This window comes from Microtus ochrogaster, linkage group LG10 (assembly GCF_000317375.1).
Source record: "Microtus ochrogaster isolate Prairie Vole_2 linkage group LG10, MicOch1.0, whole genome shotgun sequence".
NCBI lineage: Eukaryota > Metazoa > Chordata > Mammalia > Rodentia > Cricetidae > Microtus > Microtus ochrogaster.
The window spans coordinates 2597567-2618359 of NC_022035.1; the positions used below are offsets into that span (position 1 = coordinate 2597567).

The following is a 20793-nucleotide window of genomic DNA, read 5'->3' on the forward strand; positions in this document are numbered from 1 at the left end:
TAGCTTTAAAAATAGTTTATTTCCCCCTTCACAAACACATACGCCTCTGACCATGATACAAGGCACCCCAAATTAAATAAGAACTTTGAGTATATTTGTCTGACATGATCAAGATAAAGTGATTTTAAAGGTGAATGGGTGCCTACTATAGAGGTGGGAGCGGGCTGGCCCCAGCACGAGGGGGTGGCATTATTCTTAGTGTCTGTTAAAATTGGCAGGAATCAGCATGTGTTCATCATGTAAGCATTTACCCAAAATCAACACTCTCAGGAGCAGAACTGTGTCTCAGTTTCTTCTGTCTCTATAATAAGAATGCCAAAAGCACTTCCTTAACATTCAAAATTTTTCCCTAGTAGACTTGGTACGAGTAAGAGAATATGATTACTAAACATCCTCAATGTGGCTTTCATTATGAAAAAACATGTTTCACATAAAACCTTCATAATACAATCCAGAGGCCAAATTTGTGCATGTTTAAAATTTGAGTCCAGGCTAGATATTTGTTTTTTTTTTTCTTACAGTGTTTTTCATTTTTATAAATATATTCCCAGCCTTCTACTTCTTTAAACATCCTCGGAACTCTTCGCTTTAGGAACCATGGTTGCCTTTCAGTAGACTCAGTGAGACCATGATTCAGGTAGAAGACATCCCTAATTTCCCTTCAGACATACTCCAGATCAAGTTAGTGGTGCCCAAATCCCAGTGTATAAAAGATACAAACATAGGTTTGTGGGCAGAGGGCCAAAGAATAATTAGGAATAATTCCACATGATCTTGGTACAAAAACATCCAGAAAATGAATGATTGCATTTAATATAAAAAGCCTTGACCTGAATTTAAATGAGACAGATGCGGAAGGGGCGAAGCCACGTTTCAATCTGAGATGGGACTCCCTGCAGTTCCAACCGGTCAACAGCCACATCCAGGTCAGTCCGCCTACGGGCCCCCAGCAGTCACGTTTGAGGTAGATGCTGAAGGCTTGAAGAGAGGTAGGTAAAGTCCAAACCTGTTTTCAATCCCTGCAAATGTTGCAACTGCCAGTTTATAGCCCCCTACGTGGTCAGGATTGGGAGCAGGCAGAGTGATCCGGGATTTAGGAACTGGTTCGGATCCCATGGGCTTCCTATGAAGAAAGGAAAGTGGTATCAACTGAGTGTTTAAAAAAAAATCCCAGTAGAAGCTGGGTGGTGGTGGTGGCGCACACCTTTAATCCCAGCACTTGGGAGGCAGAGATAGGCAGATCTCTGTGAGTTCGAGAACAGCCTGGTCTACAAGAGCTAGTTCCAGGACAGGTTCCAAAGCTACAGAGACCCCTGTCTTGAAAACAACAACAACAGAACATTCCAGGAGAAACCAATAAAACCATGCAGCATAGAGCAAAGACTGGACTCTAGTCAACTGCGGGCTCCCTTTGACAAGACCTTGCGGACACTGTCGCAGGAGGCAGACAGCCTCGTGGGCCTTTCTCAATGAGAATTAGTATCAGAGGATGCAGACATTTAGCTGTATGTTCACCAGGACACTCACACTCCTCCAAAATCCACGTAGAACCATCGCTGTAACAACTCATAAGTCAGCAAGGTGACACCAAACTGTGGCGAGGACCGGAAGACACGAGCTACAGCAGAGATGGAAAGAAATACAGATACCATTAGATCATTTTAAAAAAATGTCCCTGATGCCAAAGGGTTAGCTATGAACCAATGCCTTCCGTACCAGCAGCTCCCTTCCACAGAGCTTTTGGCCCTTCTTCCCGCAGTATCTTTCGGAAGCAGTCGGTCACACCGCTGTAAGTGGTCTGGCCAGCTCGGGCAGCCACCTGTAATCTAGTCTTGATAACATCAGCAGGGGTCACTAGAGATGCTGCAGGCATACCTGTAGGCGAGACACAACACCATCATCCTCACTATATAAAAATAATGGTGCTCTGAATGGCTGGCCGTGGAAAGGAAAGAAAGCTAAGAAGCCAATGCAATGAAATGCCCATTTTGCTGTCCTCTGGAAAGCACAACATGACAGACCTGTCTGCGAGTGTCCACCACCCCCTCCAATCTTCATTTCTTATTTCTATTCTTAAATACATAAATATTTTCAAGTAATTATTTATCCGTAACACCATTTCAAGTGGTTGAGAACAAACAGAGAAAGTGGTTTTCAAAAAAAAAAAAAAATTTTTTTGCTTTCCTGTTGAAATCAGAACCTCGCAAAGTTATTAGGTCTGATTTTTCAGAGGTGAGGCTTATTATATGTTTCCTCTTCACGGTTTCCTGGCGGTTGGCAGTCACAGGAGGCTGCCTTCTCTCACACATCCAGCCACCCTGCACTCCAAAACCCTAACCTCTCTTACCCAAGGCTGTAACGATAGCAAAGCAAACAGTGTGAGCCTGCGTGTGACGCTCCCACGGCTCCTTCCTCCTCACAAAACTCACACAGCTAGAACATTTTAACACAAGGCTTCAAACTTATGCAGGCTAATAATCAATGAGGAAGGAAAACAACAACAGAATCCCTCCCAAAATTACCAACGGGAAAATTTTCTACAGTTGTTTTTATCCAAAAATGGGGCAACCCATGTTTGGAGTTTTGAAAAGGGAGACTGTTCAGAAAATACTGTCTCTTACGGTTTTATTACTTTTCCATTATGAACCTATTCCAAACCAACCTGGTCAGACGCAGATGCATAAATCTCCTTTGCTTTTTTTAAGGCTTAATAATTCTGTAAGAATTTCTGTCCAAACCAACATGGTCTGGCTTAGAACTCCATCTGGCCCTTCTGCAGTCAGCTTTAAAGTCACAGTGCGAGCAAGCACAAGGGGCCATGTTAACTGTGGCCTCCGTGCTCCCAGACCACGAGAAAAGCCCGGCCTCTTCCTCAACTCCCATACCATCAGTTCCTAGAAACAGCCCGTTACCAAGCGCTCTGCAGCTTTCCATGTGAAAAGTTCACTTTCTACCCAGTGCTCATCGAAGAGTCGCATTGGGCTTCCTATGAGCTTGGAGGGATTCCTGTCATTTTTGAGCCAGGAATTTATCCTCTGACATGATGAAAGGAAACACAAAAAAATGCTTAGAAACCCGCTGTGTTCACAGTACCCAGTCATTTTGCTTTGCTTCCTGGTTTAGAAAGAGGAGTCTCCTCTAAACATGGAACAAAATCCTTCTAACCACACTGCAGGTATGATCAGCTGGGGCTGAGAAAGACACAGGCGATAATGGGGGGAACATTCTTTATCACAAACATTTCCTGACCATAAGAGAAGGACCGGAGAGGAGGATCTGATTAGAATAAAGATGCCTGAACGAAAATGCTAAAAGAAACACAGTTGTCTGGCAAAGCAGATTAGGGTGTGGGTGGGTGGCGGCGGTGGGGGCGGGGTGTAGAAACCCTTCAACCCAAACACAAGCCCAGCCATATCTATCTGGAGCCCCACAGCCCCTAAAGGATGATGTCTAGAGTCTAGGAGCCACGACGGACATCCCTGTAGAGACTTCTAAGGTTGACAGTAGCCCTGGAAAACTGGGTTCCGCTGCTCTAAAACTTAGCCAGGCCAGCAAGAGATCCTGCAAAGGGCTTGGTCACCAGATAGCTGAGTGGACAAAGACGCCAAGTCAATTTGCCCGGTCATTCTCTGCTTTCCAACGTCTGAAGCCAAAGGGGTGAAATGGTCTGGGTGTAACAGGAGAGAAGAAGACAGAAGAATACCATCTGTGTCCTCAACAGGAAGAATGCAGTCAGCCTGCTTGGTTCTTTATTGATAAGACTCACCCATGCATGGCCCTGGACCATGCAGCACCCTAGCAACAAAAATGATAGCCAGTGCTCAGTAGCTAATAAGAACAACTGTGGGGTTTCCATGGAACCAGAAACGACAGAAGATCACTGGTAGCGAAAAGAAATTGCGACTTGGTGAATCCAGACAGCTTTGGGGCCAGAGATACTAATTTTTTTAAGTATTAACATTAGTAAGTTCGTGCTTTTCCATTTAAGGCTTAAAAGGTTAACACAGGTTTCTTTTAGCTCAAGGTCCACAGGTTCCAAATTCCACTTCTTGGCTTCTATCTACATGATCAAGCTACTAGGTTGGCTACTGACGGCGATGTGATAAAGTTCCTCATTAAGAAGGAGGAGAGAATCTTAAGTTCTGACTATACTTCTAAGCTGAGAAGGAGAAAGGATGTAGCACTGGTGATGCCCAAAGGTTGGGTGATACTGTCACACTGAAGATGAAAGCCGAATGAAAGTGTTTCTTTTCACTTAGAACACTGAATCCATTTCATTGAAGATGGCTCCTGGACTCATTCCTCATGTCCTGTGTATGTTTTCTAGCTCCTCCCCTTCCTGTTACTTCTTTAATAACATGACGTAGCCATGGCACACAAATATCTACCACACGGGTGTGCCTCTAACACACACCTTCTTCCAGCAGGTCATGGATGGTAGCTCACTTTCCTCCTGGCCTTTTCTATCCCTCACGTGTCTCCCAACAGCACTCTTGCATAATAAACACAAACGCCTGAGTCAGCGACAATTTTGAGGGATTTAGAGCTATGACTGTTCTGTCAATGCTTCAAGTTTCCCATGCTGTCCCTCTTAAATTCACTCCTCCTTCGGCTGCAAAGAAGGGAGCCTTACAAGAAGAGGAGACAGACACGGGCTCTGTCTTCTCCAGGGTGCTGCTAAGCCTGGGGACATCACTGTGGTTGCAGCCCTCATCTCCTGGACAACTGGCAGGTAGAAGTGGCAGGAAGTAGGCTGCAGACGAGAAGCCCAACTTCTCTGACACACTTGTTGGCTGTCCTCTCTGGACCCTGATTATTAGGGACCGTGTCCTTGTCCAGCTTGAGTTAAGGGCTAGATGTAGGGGCAGCAGTGGTATGAGAAGGGAAGTATTAGGTAAACTTACTAGGCTAGACCGTGGAGATACATGTGCAGAATCTGGCTGGGTGAAGCAGTTGAATGGAGCATGGAAGGGGCCCATAGGTTGAAACAGACAAGGAGGGTCTTGATCCAGGTCTAGAGATTGGTAGCAGCATAGACAGGAGTGGCCAGACTTGGCTGGATCATTGGAGGTGGGATTGGGGATAGGCTTGGGGGGATAGGAACAGTGTACGGAGGGAAGAACCAAGAGGCCTCATCTAGCTAGACCATATTCAACAGATTCTTACTCAACCTGCTCCCTTCACAACAGTTACAAGATGGAACCACCTAAGCATTCTTCAACTGGCTAATAGATAATAAAAATGTGGTACATATACACAATGGATGCAATGGCTATTATTGGTTGTCAACTTGACTACATCTGGAATGAATTATAATCCAGAAATGGAGGGCACATCTGCGAGAAATTTTTTGCTTGCTTTGAAGTGATTGAATCCACTTCTTCTATTGACCTTTGAAACAGGAAGACATGCCGTCTTTGACCTTGACATTGAGGCAGCAAGGCACACCTTTAATCTAGGTCATACCTTCTGCAGGAAGTCTACATAAGGACGTAGAAGAAGGAAGATTTTGCTGCTGGCCTGCTTTCCCCTGCCTTGTTAGTACATTCCTTCACTGGCATTGGAGCCTACTAAGCTGGAATTCCTACATATACTGAAGACCAGCTGAGACATCCAGTCTGGTGGATTAAGCACCTGCTGGTTTCCCGGACTTTCTATTCATAGCCAACCGTTGTTGATTAGCTGGGTTGAAGCCTGTATGACATTCCAATAAATTATATATATAATATAATATATTATATATATGGGATATGTGTGTGTGCGTTTGTGTGTGTATAATATATTATATATATGGGATATGTGTGTGTGCGTTTGTGTGTGTGTGTAGAGAGAAAGATTCATTCTATAAGTTCTTTTCCTCTAGAGAACACTAATACAATGGTATACTATTTAGCTGCAAAGAAAAATATATTATCAAACCTGCAGATAAACGTATTGAAGTAGAAAAAGAACATATTGAGTGACACACCCCAAACAAACAGAAAGAGAATATTACATGCTTTCTCTCATCTAAGACTTGTAACTCCAAATCGTTAGAACCTAGCACATAAGAAGTAGGGAAGTAAAGAGGGATTGGATACAGGTCAATGTGGAGATAGGCGCTTCAAAGAGGGATGAAATGAACAAAGAAGAAGGAGGGAGGAGAGTAAGATAATAAGGATATCTGAAAAAAGCATGAGGAATCATACTATTAACTACCTACTTATTAAAAAAATTCCTAGCCGGGGCATGGTGGTGGAGCATGCCTCGGGAGGCAGAGGTAGGTAGATCTCTGTGAGATTGAGGCCAGCCTCGTCTACAAGAGCTAGTTCTAGAACAGGCTCGAAAGTTACAAAGAGAAACCTTGTTTTGAAAAAGCAAACAAACAAAAAACCAATTCCTGTAACATAGTCACACACATACTCACAAATAGTTTAAACAAAATTTTCCCACCTGGGCTGATGATGCCACCCCAAGAGCCATAGACTATCTAATAAAAATCTCAACCAAGGCATGAAACACCCTCTTGAGTTGTCTGTCAGTACTGTCTAAGAGACATCTAGAATATTATAGGGTACTCTTAGTGCTAAAAGTTAAGTTTCGATTGCTGAAGATACCACATGCTTCAGACATGGACCAAGAGGACCAGAGCTGGGATTTAACCTGAAAGATTCCTCCCTGATGACCATCTTTCATGATACCAGAAGGCACCATGCAAGCTTTGAAATGAGAGCAGTAACCAATAGTCCTACCAAACTATGATGTCACTGAACCACAACAACCGGCATAACAGAATAACCCTCAGGGTGCAATAGGGGCACATATTTCTTAGTGTAACCAACACCTCTCTAATTTGACTTAAGGCCTGGTCAACAAGCAATGAATTCAGGCCTTGGGCTAGAAACCTAGCCAACTACTCATGACTAATGAAGCCATGGGTCTTGGAGGAGAACCTACAACTGCCAGTTTACTAAACAAGCATAACCCTCAAGTACATTCTAAATATTTGCCCTTATACCCACAGGGAAGTGTAGTTCTCACCCCTCATCAAGGAAACTTCTCTTTGCAAAAAAATGAAGACCATCATAGAAAATGTAGTAGAGTCATGGAACCAATCTTCATCTGATAGATTTACAACACAACCCCTGTATTTAAGGCTTACATTATTCATGGAAGAAGGGCAGATAGATGGTAAGAAACAGATGAACAGAAAGTTTGCTGTAAGGTTGTGTCTCCTAGATGTCTTACCAACCTGACCGTCTGTCTAAACATAAACAAGGATGATGGCAACAGTCATACGAACGTGAAGGAGGAAAGCTTGAGACCTCAACCCTATTTAATTAAAACAAAACAAAACCCAAATAATTAGAGGCACCTAAGGAATGCAGAAAGCAGGAGAAATAGTCTTCTCCAGGAAAAGCACACCAATTGGCTTTCCAATACCAAATAGTCAACTCTAAAAACATCCATTCAAGTAACATTATATAGATTAAACAGATTGTATTTATGTATTTAGAACACACACACACACACACACACACACACACACACATACACACACACAAGAAACAGCAATTATGGAAAAAGACACCATGAATTTGAAAAAGAATGGTCATAATGGGGACATAGGAAAGACTGTGGGGAGAAGAGAGAAAGAAAGGGAAATAATGTAATTACATTATAATCTCAAAAAACTACAATGTAAAATAACAATAAGACCCAGCTGTTAAAACTATGCTTAATGACAAAATAAAATCACTACAGTTGAACTTTTCTGAATACTGACATGATGGCAACTATTTGAAATGTTTGTCTATTATTTCACTTAACCCTCACAACACCTGTTTTCTGTGAAGCTAAAACAGTTATCATCAAATTTGAAAAGTGGATCAAGAGGGAATCAGTGGTTCGTGTATGTCGTAGGGTCTAAGTGGGGAAGTGAGTCTGACCCTTGGAGTCTGACCCCCACAGCACATGCCACCAATCATCACCCTACAGCAATCAACCATGCTGAAGACACAGTGTGACTGAAGCCATCTAAACCATCCCAGGAGGGAGCAAAAGTGTTAAGTGAGGCTGGTAAGATGGCTCGGAGGTAAAGCCACCACGCCTGACAGCCCTCATAAAGTACATGAATAATTGTAATGAAAATATAAGTTAAATAGCAACTCTCTTCCAGTAATTTTTGTGTATACCCCTGGTTGTCCTGGAACTCACTCTGTAGACCAGGCTGGCCTCAAACTCAGAGATGCACCTGCTTCTGCCTGAGTGCTGGATTAAAGGCGTGCACCACCATCACCCAGCCATTTTGAAATATTTTATAGTGAGCTATATATTACTTTCATAATCAGCTGCACCTGCTTCTGCCTGAGTGCTGGATTAAAGGCGTGCACCACCATCACCCAGCCATTTTGAAATATTTTATAGTGAGCTATATATTACTTTCATAATCAGCAAAAATAAAATAAAATAAAAAAAAGAAAGGAAATATTCAGATCTGGTAACATGCGCTACCTAGTATATTCATACCCAGACGTGAACCTGGTTCTCAGTGTCTGCTTTCCCCAAGAGGAGAGTTAAATGTTTTAATAGTCTGAGGAAAACAAGGTTATGAGAGAATCTTTGACCCTGAGTTGAGCTCTCATCATCTTAATCTCATATTTGGTACTTGTGGGGTGATTTAGGGGGAGTCTTGTCTAGATTCCATCTTCATAGGTACTGAATACATGATACATGCTAGTCACTACGCAAAAGAGCCTCCCATGATGCTCCCCTCCCTGAAATACAGGCTGGACTCTACAATGCTGTTCTCTATGCCAAGCTGAGGAAAAGAAACCTATTTGGTCACACGTCAATCAGTGGTACTTAGTTTTCCATAGGCCCTACCTCTGTGAGCCAGAGCTGTTCTGTCCTGGGCAGCTGAGAACACTAGTTGTTTTCAGTAATAATGAAAGCGGGAGACCACAGCACTCAGGGAGGCAGATGTGGAATACAGAACTCCTACTTTCATTTCCCGTTCAGCCACTCGTTCACTGTGTCCTGAGCGGTCACATTTCGCTTAAGCTCTGGACAAGCTTACATGCAACAATTTGTTTAGATACCTTTAGGACACAAGTATTAGAAAGTTCAAGCCAAACCATTTTCATTCTTGGGCCACGATGGAGGAGGGCCTATGTGTTACTTTCATTGGTTAATAAAGAAACTGCCTTGGCCCTGATAGGACAGAAAATTAGGTAGGTGGACTAGACAGAACAGAATGCTGGGAGAAAGAAGCAGATTCAAGCAGACGCCATAGCTCTCCTCTCTGAGATGGATGCAGGTTAAGAATATTGCCGGTAAGACACTCATTAGAAATGGGTTAATTAAGATGTGAGAGTTAGCCAGTAAGAGGCTAGAGCTAATGGCCCAAGCAGTGTTTAAAAGAATACAGTTTCCATGTAATTATTTTGGGTAAAGCTAGCCGGTGGCCGGGAGCTGGGAGGCAGGAAGCACCCCGCTGCTCCATCTACAGGGCTACTAAGTGAAATTAGGAAATAATATGGAACATGAATTAAAGTCTACCAATACCACAGAAAACAAACAAGTAAATCAACCAATCATCAGTAAATACTCTAAAGCTAAAGGTCACTTAATAATCTAACTTGACAAAATACAGATTAATTTCTTCTCTGTCCCTTGAAAGCGATTAAAAAAAAAAAAGTCATTAAGACTCTGTCAAAAACTGTCAGAAAAAAAAAAAAACCAAACAAACAAAAACCCTGTCTCTGTAGTATGATGGATGGGGTTAGGGCCAGAGGCTGGAGGCTGGAGGCATGGGGTGGGTGGGGGGAAGGCTCGGGGTGGGTGGGGGGAAAGTGCGGCACTGCATGGATGAGACTTACCAGCTATAGCACCAGCTAAGAGCAGGCTTCCCGGGCTGACCTGCCCGTCTTCATTCGCAAGGGAAGCCTTCACGTGTGCGTAGCAGGGGAAGTAGATGGCCGAGAAAGGAATGTCCCGCAGAAAGCACGCTTTGGCACCCTGTGAGGTTTCGCAAGGGGAAGAAACACCACATGAAACATACATCCCCACTGAGGAAGTCAGGGTTTTCTGGAACTCACCTCAGAACAAAATATTCCTGGAGAAGACCAAATCAGTACTCACGCATCGAAAGGAGACAGTAAAATAACCCACATTCTCAAAGCCACAAGTTTGAGTCTTGTTCCTCCAAACACGACTAGATTTGTCCTAGGCTGTGAGGACGTGGGAAAGGGGAGTTCTCGTTTACTCTAAGGCTAAGATTCCAATTAGAACAACTTTGGAACTCTGCCTGTGGCTCTCTTCAAGTCTCTGTGGGGGGGAAGATCTGTTGGCTGGTCTAGAGTAAGAGAGGAAGCAACAGTCAAGGTGCCTCTCTGTTTATACATCAGGAGAAAGACAAGCTGTGGAGGTGCAAAAGGGAAATGTCCAATTTTGGTATCGTTTGAGAATCTGATAAAAGTGCTGGAGTCTTTCCCAGAAAAAAAAATGACATATGCATAAAAACAAATCTTTCCAGAGAGGACTAGGGTTTTTATCCATTGCTTAGGGTTTATGAAATATTGATAAATACCTACCCTAAAATATTTACCATAATTTTGACATATTCAGGAGCTCAATATAGGACAATTAACTTCAGAAGTGAAGTTTTCACTAAATAATTTCTGATGCCAAAATCATGCCATGCTGAGTACCCAACCATTGATGATACCAAAAACAGAATCCGGCGTTACGATGCGAATTACAACACACACACACACACACACACCCTGTTTCTCAGACTGAGTGGGCAGGAAACCATCCCCTTTTCAATGCTGTTTCATTCACAGATTCCTAAGGCTCCAAATTTCTACCAGTTAGAGAGCAATTAGAGAGGTTCCCAAAAGAAGATAACAAATTCATCCAGACTCAACAGATCTAGTCCCGTCCACTGACATGCACAAGGTCAAGTTAGGTGATGCTGAGGATTCCTGTCTGAGGTTGGCTAAGTCGGTCAAAGGTCTTCAGGCCACTTGCCCGTCATTCACTCTAACAAAGACATTTCACTCCTGACTCAGACTGAGTCCTGGGGGTATAATATAAAACCCTCAGTCTTTTCTCACGGAAACTGTTATTAACCCAGGTCTACTGCAATTTAATTAGTTGTCTTACACAAGTAATACACGTCGAACTTTAAACTTAATCCTATTCAATTTAATCCCAGTTTAGTTCGACCTTCCTACCAGAACAAAGGCTTAGAATCTGGATTCAGTCCAGATTTGACTGAATGTGGATATTCCTCTTTTGACTGACCCAAGGAGACTTTATGTGCTCGTTCTTCATGAAGGTATTAGGAAAAGGGCTGGCCCATCTCAGGTACTGTGTGTCAGCTCCTGCAGACTGTTAGGTGACTAGTAGAAAGTAAGTACGACAATATCCACCACTCGAGTCTCATTTCCCACATGTAAAATGGTGCCCAGGTCGTTTATCTATCAACTGCATAGCCGAGGGTCATGTTCCAACGGCACCTTAGGTATAACTGCAGACAAGTCTAACACGCAGATGCTAAGACTTTGCTTTTGGGAGGACAGCATCCGCAGCTGTATGAACACTCAGTGCTTACTTTACGGTTAGTTCTTTAAATAAGCTTAGAGAATTAATATCACTTTCTAATTTCTCGCTTTCTCCTCCATTCTAATTCTTGCTTCAAGTTTTCCTGTGAGTTCTGGTTATCTGATCACACGTGTGTGCTGTCCACAAGGTGCAGACCGAATACACAGCTCCAGAGATCAGTTAAATACAGCTCCCTCCCTTCCTGTGAGGGAAAAGCAACTCACACTATCCCTAAATTAACTGTGAGGATTCCTTGAGAGGCAGGATTCTCCCTATGCATTGTCCTTTATATTATATGTTTAGCCATATGGCTCTCCAGAGTTACATTTTGTTGACATACCTCTGGGCTGCCCTTATTTCTTCGCTAACAATAGTTTCTCTTAAGGAAACTAAATTCTTATAGAGAAATCCCACTATAGAATATTATGTTTGTCTAGAAACCTTCAAATTTAATCTGTCCACTGTTTTTGCTCATAGAGATCACCTTGCAAACACCGTAAACATTTTAGAGCCCTGCCAACAGAAATAAGCAACAGCTCCAGAGCTGAAGCCACACCGGAGTTGCTCTGGCTTGTTCCGCTCCTTAAACCCACAGCGTGTGGCTTTCGCTTTGTTTTGACCTGGAATGATTTAGTGTCTCCCTCTGTCTTTAATTGTGTGGCTTATACTTTTATTCTACTTGCTTCTTTAAAACTCATATGGCTCAGGATATCCTGAAGATAGGTTCCTCTATTCTCACCCCTTTCAAAGCTTTGCTTTTCTAGTGTCTTCTCACTGATATCCCTAACCTCTCTCAGCTAGAGATATCAATGCTCCATTCATCTGGTCAGTCATGGTCTACCTATCGCTCCTCACCTTCTTTGATGATTGCTGTGCTGGGACACCAACCTTTTAAATACCATCTCTTCATTCATTTCAGCCCCAAACTCCACCCTTTCTAGTGGGCATCTTCTAAGCAGAAGCTGAACAGGCATGGATTCCATATGGCTCCACACTGTCTACATCTTCCCAATACTCTTCTGAGATTTTCCTAACTGCGATTCTGCCTAAATATTTCAGTGTAGGTGTTGCCTGCTTCATACTGGAAGGAACCAGGGATCAGGAATGACTACCTGATTTAATTTATGAAACACCTAACAAAATCTGTGGCTTCCAGGGACGCTCTTGACAACAGTGATTTTTTTTTGCTTCAGTGATGTCTGTGGAAAGAAAGGGTACAACTAGAAAGCCCACCCCCCAAGTTTGGAATGTGCTGTTAGCTTTCTACAAGGGCACTAACGCACTTCTTTGAAAATTATTCTAGAAAGCAAAACGATCATTTTAGTTGTTGAGACAAAGATCCATTATTCATTGGAGACAGACAAGTTGCCGTAGAAAGCAGCCATTTTGTACTAGAGTGCTAAAGACAAAAAAGGGGAGATTGGCATGTTTCAGGATTTATAGATTCAATGTGATCAAAAATCAGGTACAAAAGGTTGAGGGGTGCAAACTTGGGACCTAAGAAGTTCACACTGTCTTCTTCAATTCTGGAAAGCATGCGTCAATCCCTGTGAGAAGTGGAGCTCGGTAGAAGAGATGAATGGAGCGGGAAGACAAATGGCCTGGTCAGAAATGAAGCTTAGCCACAAAAGAAGAACAAGCCTGGCAGAAGCAGAGTTGTACCTGTAACACAGTGGGTGCCGAGCAGGCTGGAGTCGCTCAGGAAACAGGCAGTGTGGTCAGAGAAAGCAGAACAATGTTAGGCTGGGTAAGAGGTCTTAGGTTGCTGATGATCTGAGAAGACGTGAAAGGACTCCCACCGTCCCTGCTCCACAGGCACGATGGTGATGGTCGTGCGGCCAGTGAAGGCCGGAACGCTGCTTCTCTACCTATTCAGAGAGCAAGAACACCCCAGAGAGCATCCTCCAATACTGTGGGGCAAGAGCTGAGCACTGGGGACAACTTTACACTGTAGAACACCGAAAAGAAGAGACGCTAGTAGAACTTCAGGGAAAAGTGAAGTACCCACCGTCACAAAAATAAAGGGACAAGTGTGGCCAGAAGGGTTGTGTTTCCTTGCCTCTGCTCTGGAAGCCACCTTTACTGTTCCCTAAACCTATACCTGTGCAAGAGACTCCTTCAGCAAATAATTCAGAAGGTGCCTTAGCTTCTCCTCAGCAGCCAAGGCATCAGAATCCAGCCTTCCTGGAGAGGGAACTTTAAAACCTACAGGAAAAGTCAGGTTTATCCAGTTTCCCTGGCTCCCTCTCCTTGACCACTCTTTCCAGGTCTTAGTCACAAAGCCAGTGCCAATTTGCTGGGCCCGCCTTAGGCAACCCCTGACCTGTTGAGCCCACACAATGGAAAAGGCGTGCAGGATGTTAAAAGGCTTTTAGGTTCCGAGGGTGAGGAAAATGTTTCTCCACCAGATTCCTGGATAAATCCTTGGCTCTGTGAACACCCGGTTTCCAGCACAACATGAGTCTGAACCTGCTGGCTTGAATTCTACTTGCCTCCATGTAAAACCTTTACTAGTTGATCAAGTCGTGCTGAACGAGCACCTCTGTAGTAAAGAGACAGGCTGTGCTATCTGTGTTAGCAACGTGGAAATCATGATGTTGGCCATCAAAAAAAATTAACAAATTATGTAGATTGACTGTTTAAATCTTTAATCTTTCAGCCCCCGTATGAAAATGCCCAGAGTTCCTGGCTCCTCTTTCACTAGTTATCTGGGTGGATTTGCCCTTGTTCTCTGATTGGCCTTGAATTTTCTGGGTATAGTAAAATCACATATGGAAAATCACGAAACACAAAATACAACCCTCTAACCTAATCACTAAAGTACCCCTATCTCCAAAGAAGGGAAATTATTAATTTTTTTTCTTTTTAAAATGAAAGGCTCGTTGATGAACAGATGGGAATGATAAAAAAGCATTTCCAGGCAACCTAATAGGCAAATAATCTTGAGCTGCCTACGCTCCAATTTGGGACTCTCTAACGTGCTCTTCACCTTTCCTCCTTAAAGATAAGGCAAGCATCTTCAAGGTGGGCTCACTCTAAGTTCACAACCCACAAGTGACAAGGTCAGTTGGTGGTCTTGAGGATGCTGTCCATGAACACAGTATCTTCACAGCAAAAGAATCATCTTATTTATTTCTCCTGCCTTTATGATGTAGACACAGTTGGAAGCCCAGGGGAACTTTAATCAAGTCTTAAGTTGCTGGAATCATCCATTCAAGTTTACTCTGGCTGTTCCGCTAGGTACAAGACTGTCAAGATACAACACATAAGACCCGCCCCCCATCTGTCTCTTACACACACACACACACACACACACACACACACACACACACACACACACACACACACACGTTCTTCACCCTCTTGAATTCCACCAGCCGCACCAAGCCAACATTAGGCATGGAAGCCAGTCCTGTTTTAGCTGAGGAAACCAGTGCTGAGCCATAGTACTGATAAAGAGTCAGAGGCAGGGCAGGTCTTTTTGCATGCTAATTCCTTCTTATTCTAGCGGTACCTGCAAACACAGCTCTAAACAGACTATTCCTAATACGGAGAAAGGTAATTACACTCACAAAGGCACCTCTGTGTCGGGCAGGCTTGCACCAGGAGCCAGCAGGTCTGGGGGACTGGGGCTTAATGGAGACTCCGGCAGTGAATGCACATTGTCTAAGCATGGGGGAGAATGCCAGACTGGGGACCCCCACAGTATTCAAGACAACAGTGGTGCACCTTGTCTGAGGAGGTTATTTAATGCTCCTGGCACCTGTCATCAGAACCACCCCTCTTTTCCGACCTTACAGGTTTAGAATTTATTTGGCATGCATAATTGTATATTTTGATCTGGAGCTGCAAACAATGGGCAGCGTGTCATGTCCTGATCCCTCACATTCCTCTTGGCTCCCCTCAGCCACTTAACCCTTCCATGCCCAGCTTGGCAGCAGCAGGCTTTCTGTCCTAGGCTCAATACCCAGCTTCACCCCTCTACCCCCCCCCCCCAAAAAAAAAGGAAGCTATGCAATACACTTCAAGTAGAAGGAGAACTGCTGCCAGGGAAATAGTAGCAAGAGACACAAGGAAGGGAAAACACTGGTTCCGCTCAAGACCGCCATCCCAACTTCCCTATGCGACGATATAATGTTAATTATTTGCAACTTGAACAGGACCTTGCTGATCACCTCGGCAGTGTCCAGACCAGCTAAGGGGATGGCAGTACTGCTAAAACCAAATAAACTAGCCACCGACTGTCAGAGAACAGCCAATGACTACAATTTGAATATAAAATATAAGTGCCTCCCATTTGGTTCTAATCAAGAGACATTGATGGCATTATTTTCTTCTTAATTCCAGCATAATTCTAAAAAAAAATTATCTTAGCAGCTCAGGGTCTCTTGATGGGGGAGGAAATACCCCTAATTGGTTCAGTTGTTCTGCAACTGTAAACTGCTTTGTCACCAATAGGGTTGTCCTCAGGCGGACCAGAAGCCTTGAAACTGTGTGTGTGTGTGTGTGTGATTTTAGTCCCATATCACTATGACAGCGCTAACCTGTGGAAAGGTGTTTCTCGAGACATTTTTCTCTCCTCTTCGTCCCCACCCTTCTAGCTGCACCATGCCTGCCAAGCCTATTTCTAGTCTGCTTCCTCTGTTTAGTTTAATACAGTGTATGTATGTATCTCCCTCCTGTCCAGCACACATCCTTCTGATTACTTAAATTAAAAGCAACCCTCATTTTGTTTCTTGATTATTAATTACAGCTTAAAATATTAAGCACCAATAGCTACCATTATTTCTACATATTTAAAAAAATCAAGACAATGCTACTAACTAAGCACCTGCTTGTCCTTCCGTTCCTTCCGCATGTTTACCTAGTATCAATTTTCCTTCCATATTATGTATTACTGTCTATTTCTAAATGGAGCTGGATTTGCATTTATGGCTCACGCATTCTAGGAAAGGACCCTGCTGCTGAGCTACATCCACAGACCTCTAAGTTCTTCTCTTCGTCGTGTTTAACTATGTAGACCAGGCTACCCTCAAATGCAGAGACCCGTCTGCCTCTGCCCCCTGCATGTGCTACCATTCCTGGCTTATAATTCCTTTCTCAATGCCTAACTTGACATGCTCATTGAGTTTTGTCAATCTTCAAAACTAAAAACGATAAAATAAAAGGTTTTATTCTACCCTTGCTCCTAAAATATAGTTTTGCAAACTAAAGTTTAGTTTCCCGTCATTACATGAAGACACCACGATGACTTTGAATCCGGGGATGTCATCTTTTCTGGTACCCAGGACCTTCTCTGCAGCTGTGTGGCTCCCCGCTCGGAACGAGCCGCACTGAGATTGGTTATTCTGATTCATCCTGCTCTTTTTACTTCATTAGTCCTGGGGCATCTTCAGCCATCTCCTCTCCTTCGGTCTTTTATACTTAGTAAGCCATCTCAGATTCCCTCAGAAACGTTTTCTGAATGAGTCCTACCTTACAGTTCTCTAATTCTCAGAAACGTTTTCTGAATAAATCCTACCTTACAGTTCTCCAACTCTTTATTCAGCAGCGTTCGACTCTGGCAAGGCCACTTGTTCAGTTTAAAATTCTCACCATCATAATTTTATTTAATAGTTTTATTTTTTAAACAAATAAACCTTCAATTTATATTTCAGCTTAAAATCTTTACATTTTTGTATGTTTAGACTATTTGCTATTCTTGTAATCTCTTAATGCTTTATGTGACTTGAGATCTTTTATTTCCCTTGGTACAGTACCTGAAAAGTCCTCTGAGGTTCGGGTTGAAAGTGAGCTCCTCTTAAGACGAGTGTTTTACTCTGTCAATCACACAGGGATACTCCCCCAAAGAAATATAAACTTAGCATGTACACTCACTTCAGATCAGCATAGGCCTTCTCACTGTTAGAAGAGGGAACTCTCTTATCCCTTCCTCTCTTCTATTGATAAGCAAGGCCAAGTCTCTTGAAATCTAACGAGGGATATGCATGACATTTTGGCACCCGCCAGGTATAGCTTTCCGAGAACTGCAGTTCTATGGGGAAGGTCCTCTCGCACCAGGAATGGGGTCAGGAGTGGTGCTCCAGCAGAAGGAAGGCACCTGCCAACAGGACTGGTTCTACACATGGTGGGCTGACCTCTGAATGTCCCCTGAAATCCTGACGGCCTCACTGTAAGCCAAGTCATCCCCTCCCATTCTCGGCACTGCAGGCATCACCAAAGTACTTTCTGCTGGGGTCGCCTAACTTCTCCTCCCTCACTAACTCACGGAGAGGCTTTTACAAAGTGTGTCACTCAACATTTGTAGCTGTTTTGACTTGGAAGCTCTGCCGATGGCTAGAAACCCTATAGAGACTTGACTGTAGAAACTGTTCGTGTTGGTTGCTTCTTAAGCCCATCAGGTTTCCTTCAGAACACCAAATCACAAAGGCAGTGCCTCGCCGTTAGCCTCTCATTTCTCCTGGCCCTTTCAATACACTCAGGTTACGGCTGATCCCAGCTAAGCCAGAACTCTCTTTCAGCTTTAAAGCAGATACAGTCTAAAGAACACTCACTCATGGTAGAGAAGATGGCTTCTCAGAATGGGGAGAAGTGGAGGGTTTCCAAAGAAATAAATATTCAAATGTGTCATCATAAATATGGATCTGATTCTAAATCATGATTGCTCCGTGCCAAATCCAGTACACCGTCAGAGGCAGAGCACTGATGTGGGAGCCCTCTCTCTGTGCTGTGATTACCATTAATGAATTAAGAAACTGCTTTGGACCTTATATAGCAGGGCGGAACTTAGCTAGGCGGGGAAAACTAAACTGAATGCTGGGAGGAAGAAGGGCAGAGAGAGAAGACATGGAGCCACAGCCCGAAACAGATGTGCTGAAACTTTGCTGGCAGACCACGACCTCGTGGTGATACACAGATTAATGCAGACAGGTTAAATTAAAATGTAAGAGTTATCAAATAAAAAAAAACTAGAGCTAATGAGCGAGCTAAGCAGTGATTTAAATAATATAGTTTCTGTGTGATTGTTTCGGATCTGGGTGGCCAAGACAAACAAGCAGCTTACTACACCAGAGTACAGGCCTTGAAATGAGGACTTTCTCTATGTCAACTTTTTTTATTTATAAAATATGAATTTTATAGGCATATTACATGTAAATTTAATAATTAAAATAAGTATAGTAATTACCATACACCTAGTATAATACGCAGCATTATAGGGGTCCTCTAAAGACGTGTATACAAGTTCCCTAAACTGATCGTTCCCCACAGGCCTCCGGCTGTCAAAGACCTATCTTGTTAATGCTTTGTTAATTAACATTTGTTAAGCAGGCTACATACCTCGGTCATAACTATAAACCAGAGAATGAAAGGCTGGCTTATTAGAATGAGGAACATATCCATTGCTTCTGGAAAAAGGGTTTTCAGAGTAGCCTAAGAACACGGTTTACAACAGTCTCCACACATCGCGACATGCACATTAAATATAGCCCAACAGTTTAGGTCCTGTAAGTTCTTTACAAAGAGAACAAACTGAAAAATTAAAACAACAAAACTAAATACAGACATTTGAAAGGCAGGGCCAAGTGGGTGGAATCCTTGTGAACTAGATTAAACCGCTAGACCGGTAATTAACTAGCGTTCTGTGGGAGAGTGGCCTCGCTCAGACCTGAGCGATCGTGCTCACTTCAGAAAGGCAACTTTGGCACAAAAGCACGAGCAATGTCTAGGCTTCAGACTCAGTTCAGACACCATGGCTGGCAGCCGCTGCTCACCCAGCTCCAAAACCGGGGTGCCAGGGGACTTCCCCGGAGCCTTAGAGGGGATTAAGACTGTGACATAATGTGAAGACAAAAGAAGCCCCAGCCTGGTGTCTTCTGCAGCGAGTCACACAGCCTGCTCTTGTATCAGCAAACAAGTCCCTACCATTCCGTCGACAGAGATATTTCGATGACAGTCATTGCCACAGTACCAAGTGCCTTTTACTAGACAGCCTGTTGAAAGACTGCCTGGCATTCTGTCATAGTGACAAGCCACTACATCATGTCACGGACGTTCAAGGACCTAAAATGTTAGAACAGAAAGTGTTCTTCTCTCCCAAGTTCATCTATGCCGTGACTCACGTCAGCACTGTTTACTTCTTACAGCCGGAAATATACGTGTGCAAACAAAAGAGCCATCGACAGTGTTCACTGCCCAATTATAGTGTCTTACCTGCTATTGGAAAAAAATTAGCCAACTTTTCAAGGGCCCTAGAGATGGCTCTGTAGGTAACGCTACTTGCCAAAACCTGGCAACCTGAGCCCGAATCCAGGAACCCAGGAAAAGGTGGAAAGAGATAAATGACTCTGATCTCATACGCATGCACACATACTACAAATGTAAAACTAAAACCAAACTAGCCCACATCCACATATTTATTCCAACCCATCACATAAACCTAGTTTCCTCACTGAGATTAATCCCAATAGAAAGAGTCACGCACTACCTAATCCTAGGAAGGCTCAGATCATGAGGTACAGTCACACGGCCTGGAGGAATGTAGGTGGTGGGGGGGGAGCTCCATTGTAAGCAATTCTGAATTTTCACTGAGGTTACCTGAAGAACCCAGAAACAAAAAAGAAAAAAACACCACAAAGAGTGCCCAAAGGGGTCAGCATGGCCAGCTGGTCCCCATGCAGGGCTTGTGACACCCACTTGGGATGACAGGGGAGAGGGAGAGAACAGTGTCTCGGTGTTAGTGTTTATGGAGTACATTTCCAGGGCCATGAAAAGCCAAGCCCAAAAGAGGTTCACTTGCACAGCCTGGAGAGAAAATGAAGACGATACACTCTGGAAGCCAACCTACACAGATGTCTAAGAACAGGACAAGGCGTGATGGGGCATGGCTTTAAGCTTCACAACTAACTGGAATAAGACATCTCTTGATCTGCATAAAATTTATTAATTACATATTTCTGCTATTAATATAAATTAAGCTGCTTTGGGCCGACTTGGATTTCACACTGTATTCCCAAAGATTTATTTATTGGAATCAGCAACACATTTTTTTCTAAAATCTTACTGGAGAACAATGATTGATTGATTGATTGATTGATTGATTGATTGATTGATTGATTTGATAAGGTTTAGTGCTGGGCATAGATGCAGATGACTTCAGTTTATTACAACATGGCTTGTGTGTGTGTGTGTGTGTGTGTGTGTGAG

At 43.4% G+C, this 20793-nt stretch overlaps 1 protein-coding gene across 2 annotated transcripts in view; it reads right to left on the bottom strand.

The window, feature by feature from the left end:
* Slc25a13 (solute carrier family 25 member 13) overlaps positions 1-20793 on the bottom strand; it is a 172323-nt gene continuing 151530 nt past the window's right edge. For both annotated transcript variants that reach the window (XM_005363702.2, XM_026787536.1), the window contains exons 15-18: positions 9861-9999; positions 1717-1875; positions 1528-1618; positions 1-1123 (exon numbers count right to left, since the gene is read on the bottom strand). In XM_005363702.2, the coding sequence (XP_005363759.1) occupies positions 937-1123; positions 1528-1618; positions 1717-1875; positions 9861-9999 (576 nt within the window). In that variant the 3' untranslated portion in view covers positions 1-936. The remainder of the gene's footprint in view (positions 1124-1527; positions 1619-1716; positions 1876-9860; positions 10000-20793) is intronic.